The following is a 6,550-nucleotide window of genomic DNA, read 5'->3' on the forward strand; positions in this document are numbered from 1 at the left end:
TGTTGTGGCCTCTCCCGTTACGGAGCACGAGCTCCAGACGCGCAGGCTTATTGGCCATGGCTTACGGGCCTAGCCGCTCCGCGGCATGTGGGATCTTCCTGGACCGGGGCATGAACCCGTGTCCCCTGCATCAGCAGGCAGACTCTCAACCACTGCACCACCAGGGAAGCCCCCATTTGTTTATTTTTGCTTTTATTTTCTTTACTTTAGGAGACATATCTCAAAAAATATTGTGGCAATTTATGTGAAAGAGTGTTCTGCCTATGTTATAGTATACAGTTGTACATTTATGTCTTTAATCCATTTTGTGTTTATTTTTCTATATAGTGTTAGAGAATATTCTAATTTCATTCTTTTATATGTAGCTATCCAGTTTTCCCAGCACCAATTATTGAAGAGCCTGTCTTTCCTCCATTGTATTGCCTCCTTTGTTGGAGATTAATTGACTATAAGTGCATGGGTTTATTTCTGGCTATCCTGTTCCATTGATCTGTGTGTCTGTTTTTGCACCCATACCATTCTGTATTGATTACTATAGCTTTGTAGTATAGTCTGGAGTCAGAGTGCATAATTCCTCCAACCCTGATCTTCATTCTCAAGATTGTTTTGGCTATTTGGGGTCTTTTGTGGTTCCATATAAATTTTTAAATTATTTGTTCTAGTACTGTGAAAAATGCCTTTGGTACTTTGATAGGGATTGCATTGAATCTGTAGGTTGCCTTGGGGAGTATGGTCAAATAGCAAGTGTTTCTGAAAGACTTAGAAACTTTTCTTTTTTTGTGGTACGCGGGCCTCTCACTGTTGTGGCCTCTCCCGTTGCAGAGCACAGGCTCAGGACGCGCAGGTTCAGCGGCCATGGCTCACGGGCCCAGCTGCTCTGCGGCATATGGGATCTTCCTGGACTGGGGCACGAACCCGTGTCCTCTGCATCGGCAGGCGGACTCTCAACCACTGCGCCACCAGGGAAGCCCGACTTAGAAACTTTTTAGCAACTCCCATTGTTCCCTTGTCCCCAGCAAGACTCATTCCAGCTCTGCTTCCTGTTCCCAGTCCAATAATTTCTCCCTAAGGATATCCCTTCGTCCCCAGGGTCATGCCGATGAGTTGTGTGTGTGAGGTATGGGCAGAGATCAGAAAGCTGTGAAGCTGCATAGAGAGGACCTCCCAGAAATATGTAAGACCTGAACTCTCTTCCGCCATTCGGGGCTGAAGGAAGGTGAGAGCCTGAGGGTTTCCACACTTCCGGATAGGTCAATGGTAACTAGGTTCTTGAAAACACCTGCTGGAGGCTGGAGAGAATTAAAAAGTGATATAGACTTGATGGTACTAAGTTTAAAGTTGGAGGAGAGCCTCGGGAAGTAATTGAGGGGATGTGCTTTTAAGCAGCTGCTTTAGGTTGCATGTAAAACCCAGTAATTTTAACAACCACTTACAGATGTGGCTTTATGAGATAGGGAACATAGGATAAGTAAATTCACTTTAAAAATCTCCACATAATCAATTACCTCCTTAATACATTAACTTGACAATATTTACTGAGCATGTGCTGTATCAGACCGGCTGTTCCAAGTCCTGGGGTTGCCAAGATATTGAAATTACGATGTAGTAAGTTGAGGAGAGAAGCTGAAAAAATGAATGATGATAAACCTATAGCAGAGTATGTTTTTGATGTTTAAGAACACTGAAAAATGGGGAATTTGTTCTGTATGGGAGAAATGGTGACAGGAATGACAGAGAGGGTGATGTTTTAGTGGGCCTTTTCTAGGGTTGAGAAGGTATGAACAGAATTCCAGGGAACCAACATGGAAATAAATAAATATGGAGTGTGTTTAAGACTTTAATCCATCAAAGAGCTAGTGGTTCATCAGAGGCGGAGATACCGATTAGAAAGGCAAATGGAGCTTACGTTTTACAGCCCTGTATGACATGCTGTGTTGCATGCACGTGTACGTGTATCCACCCTGACTTGATCCACAAAGTATTGGATGTGCCTCCTAAGGGGCTCTGGTGAGCATCACTACAAGGATAGGAGTGAGGGGAATGTGATCATTTCAGCATTTAGAAAGGTCTCATGGACAGCTGTGTAGAAAGTGGACTGGAGTGAAAACAAATTGAAGTGAAAAATAAGGGAGTGATCTCTCAGACATAGAGAATAAATGTATGGATACCAAGGGGGGGTGGGATGAATTGGGAGATTGGGATTGAAATATATACACTGCTGTGTATAAAATAGATAACTGGTGGGAACCTACTGTGTAGCACAGGAAACTCTACTTGGTGCTCTGTGGTGACCTAGATGGGAGGGAAATCCAGGAAAGAGGGGATATGTGTATACGTATGGCTGATTCACTTTGCTGTACAGTGGAAACTAACACAACATTGTAAAGCAACTGTACTCCAATAAAAATTAATTTAAAAAAATAAGGGAGTGGTCTCTAATAGATAATGGATTGCATGAGGTCAGGGTGGGAGATGAGACGAGGCAGGGGGAGTGGGGAGGGCACTTAACCCTCACCTGTCACCCCTATCTCTCAACCTCTATGTCCTTCTTCCCCTTTGTTCCCATTCCCTCCCCTGCCCACCATCTTTCCATCTCTTCTTCCTTCACTCATTCTATTCCCCCATTTTCCTTCCTTATAATTTCCTTCCTCCCTTTAATTCTTCGTCTATTTCCATTTCTTCTCCTTCAATATTTTTTTCTCTTCTACTCTTGGATTCAATAACATCTTCTGAAATTGCTGTCCTTTCAGAAGAGCTCTAAGTCTCCTTCAAACAATATATTCATCATCTATTTCTTCACTAATGGTAGTTACCCCTCTGCCTCTTGTCTCCACCTCTGACCTGGGGAGCCTCACCTAGTAAGGGACCACCTACTGTGAAGGATGGAAAGAAATGGAATGCCCCAGATGTCCAGCTGTATCCAGAGGCGCCCCTGCATGGACCTGCACACAAAATAGCTTTTCACCCACTCAGCAGTTAACACCAGCTATTTATTAAGTACTGACTATGAGGAAGGATGGATACTGCAGGGCACAAATAAATTATGAATCAAGACTTCTGTCTGTAGCATATTGTGAATTGTGGAGGAAAAATATAGACACATGAAAAATTCATTAACATTATGATGTGCTAACTGTTGTATGAAAAATGATTGGTACAAAAATGTATTAGAGACTGGAAAGGGGAGGAGGTCTTTAGAGCAGGAGACTACACAGAGGAGAGTGATTACCATTTATTATTCCAGGCACTGTTCCAGGAACCTTATGTGTTATTTTATTTAATCCCCTAGACAATTTCTATAAAGAAAACATTTTCCTTATAGATGTGGAAACTGAGATTAAGAGAGATTAAGTAACTAGCTCAAGGCCAAATCTCAAGGAAATAGAGGCTTTGAAATTTGACTGCAGGTCCATTGGACTCCAAGAGCCTTCCCACCACTATATTACACTGAATCTTGGAAAGGCAGGTTGCATGTGTCTCTGGATGGCTTTAAGATATTTCAAGAATGTGTATTCCAGCACCAACTAGTGAACTCTCCAGAGACAAGGCCGTTTAATCAGAACTGGTATTATGATCTGCACATAAATTTCCATCAGCTAGACCTGGACACTGAAAGCACTAAATGGGCAAGTAGTGACTTCATGCATCTCTGTCTGTGGTTTGTGTTTTTTAGGTGTATGGAGAAGACACCATGGAATCAGGGAACCTCACGTGAGTATCAGAATTTGTCTTCCTGGGGCTCTCACAGACTCAGGAGCTCCAGCTCTTCTTGTTTCTGGTGTTCCTGTTTGTCTCCACCTCCACTGTCATGGGAAACCTCCTCATCATGGTCACAGTGACCTTTGATTCCCACTCCAAACACCCATGTATTTTCTGCTCTGAAATCTGGCTGTGTTAGAGCTCTGTTTCTCCATAGTCACTGCCCCAGAGACAGTGGTGGACCTCCTCGCTGAGAAGAAGGCCATCTCCTATCAGGGCTGCATGGCCCAGATCTTCTCCTTCCACTCTGTGGGAGGGTCCATGGTTTTCTTCCTCTCATTTATGGCCTATGATTGCCTTGTTGCCATCTCTCAGCCCCTCCACTATGTCACCATCATGAACACTCAGATCTGTGTGGGGCTGGTGGTGACTAACTGGGTGGGAGGCTTCATCCATTCCATTTCCCAACTGACTCTGATGATCCCCCTACCTTTCTGTGGCCCCAGTGTCCTAAATAATTTCTACTATGATGTTCCACAAGTGCTGAGACTTGGCAGCACGGACACTTCCCTCCTGGAGTTCCTTATCATTTCCAATAGTGGGGTGCTGGTCCTCATCTGGTTCCTCCTTCTCCTGACCTCCTACTCAGCCATCCTGGTGATCCTGAGGTCTCATTCAGGGCAAGTGAGGAGAAAGACAGCTTCTACCTGCACCACTCACATCATCGTGGTGTCTATGGTCTTTGTTCCAAGCATTTACCTCTACACCCAGCCCTTTACCTCCTTCTCCATTGACAAGGCTGTATCCATTAGCCAAACTGTCATGACCCCCATGCTCAACCCCATCATCTACACCCTGAGAAACAAGGAGATGCAGGCAGCAGTGAAAAGATTAAGGAGGTACCAGCTGGTTTATAAAAGAGAGTGACAGTGGGCGGATCACTTCTCTTTGGCTTTGTTTTCTATTTATAAGGTGGAGTGACAGCCACTGTTTACTGCTTCATAGCTTTGGAAATGTTGTGAAGTTCATCTTAGAACTTAATAATTTTGAAATTAAGCAACTCAGTTTTTTAGGAAAAAGGAAAATATCCTTATTTTTTGTGTGTGTGAAGGTTGATTTGAACACTTCTATGACAGTAAGATATGTTCCCTTGGAAATATTTTGGAAAGCCACACTCTCCTTTATGCCTCTGGTGGACAGTTTTCCCTTAGGATGACAGCATTTCCCCAGAAGAGCAGTTCTGTTTTCTGCCTTTTGATCTCTTTTCCCGATAACCCTTTTGTTCTTTGTCCAGAGTGATAGAGAAAGTGCAGAACTTGGAGACTTGGCCCTAAACTGGGAGCCTTTGTCCCATTACTTACCAAACTAGTAACCTTGAATGAGCCACCTGACCTCTCTTGCATTCATGGATTCTTCCTCACCAAACTAGCATAAAACAATATCTGTCTCAATAATCTCACTTTTGTTATAAGATTCAAATTTTAAAAATGTGTAAGAATATTTTGTAAACCATGGAACCTACGTAAGGACTATTGTTGTTGTCATTATTCCTGACATTTATTCTTCCATCAGTTGAGTAGTGTTTTGGAAGTAGGGCAGATATTCCTAAGTGCAGTGAGGGAGGCATGGAGAGGGTGGGGGCTGAACTCCAGAGGGGTCATGCAACATGCCCAAGGGTGAAACTGAGACTAGAGAGTGACATAAATTCAGGGGCATGCAGACACTATCAAACTCTTTTTTTTTTTTTTTTTTGCTGTACGTGGGCCTCTCACTGTTGTGGCCTCTCCCATTGCGGAGCACAGGCTCCGGACGCGCAGGCTCAGCGGCCATGGCTCACGGGCCCAGCCGCTCCGCAGCATGCGGGATCCTCCCATACCGGGGCACGAACCCATGTCCCCTGCATCCGCAGGCGGACTCTCAACCACTGCGCCACCAGGGAAGCCCCACTATCAAACTCTTAGAGGAAAACATAGGCAGAACACTCTATGACATAAATCACAGCAAGATCCTTTTTGACCCACCTCCTAGAGAAATGGAAATAAAAACAAAAATAAACAAATGGGACCTAATGAAACTTAAAAGCTTTTGCATAGCAAAGGAAACCATAAACAAGATGAAAAGACAACCCTCAGAATGGGAGAAAATATTTGCAAATGAAACAACTGACAAAGGGTTAATCTCCAAAATTTACAAGCAGCTCATGCAGCTCAATATCAAAAAAAAACAACCCAATCCGACAGAGGTGGGAGTCTGCGAGGGCAGAACCCAGGGCAAGCAGATCCAATAGTGCCTGGTTCAGGTTCTTCTCCCTAATAATGGCGACTTCCACAGCGTCCTGGGTTTTATTCCACTCGTCTTGAGAAAGCTTCTGCGCATCCTGGTAGAGGGCGCGGCCGCAGCACTGGTTTTGCATTTTCAAGAGACACTGGGCGTCCTCACGCTTCTCCTCGGCCAATTGGTGAAAAAAGTGGCCCACACCGTCCAGAGTCCCATTGTTGCTGTTGAAATAGAAGCTCAAACAGAGCCACGTGGAGGACAGGCTCTTGATGCTCCAGCCAGGCATCAGGGCTGTGCCACTGAGGTGGAACAGCCACGTTCAGGACACTGGTCCACAAGAGACCTCCCAGCTCCACGTAATATCAAATGGTGAAAATCTCCCAGAGATTTCCATCTCAACGCCAAGACCCAGCTCCACTCAACAACCAGCAAAATACAGTGCAGGACACCCTATTCCAAACAACTAGCAAGACAGGAACACAACCCCACCCATTAGCACAGAGGCTGCCTAAAATCATAATAAACCACAGACACCCCAAACACACCTCCAGACATGGACCTGCCCACCAGAAAG

At 44.6% G+C, this 6,550-nt stretch overlaps 1 protein-coding gene across 1 annotated transcript; it reads left to right on the top strand.

The window, feature by feature from the left end:
• The first annotated feature begins 3,691 nt into the window (after positions 1–3,691).
• Positions 3,692–4,626, top strand: LOC101328019 (olfactory receptor 4D2-like). Its single transcript, XM_019945300.1, is given in 2 exon segments — positions 3,692–3,848; positions 3,851–4,626. Coding segments are annotated over 2 exon segments (933 nt in total).
• Positions 4,627–6,550: the final 1,924 nt, after the last annotated feature.

The sequence above is a fragment of the Tursiops truncatus genome, chromosome 20 (genome assembly GCF_011762595.2).
Source record: "Tursiops truncatus isolate mTurTru1 chromosome 20, mTurTru1.mat.Y, whole genome shotgun sequence".
In the NCBI taxonomy this organism is placed as follows: Eukaryota; Metazoa; Chordata; class Mammalia; order Artiodactyla; family Delphinidae; genus Tursiops; species Tursiops truncatus.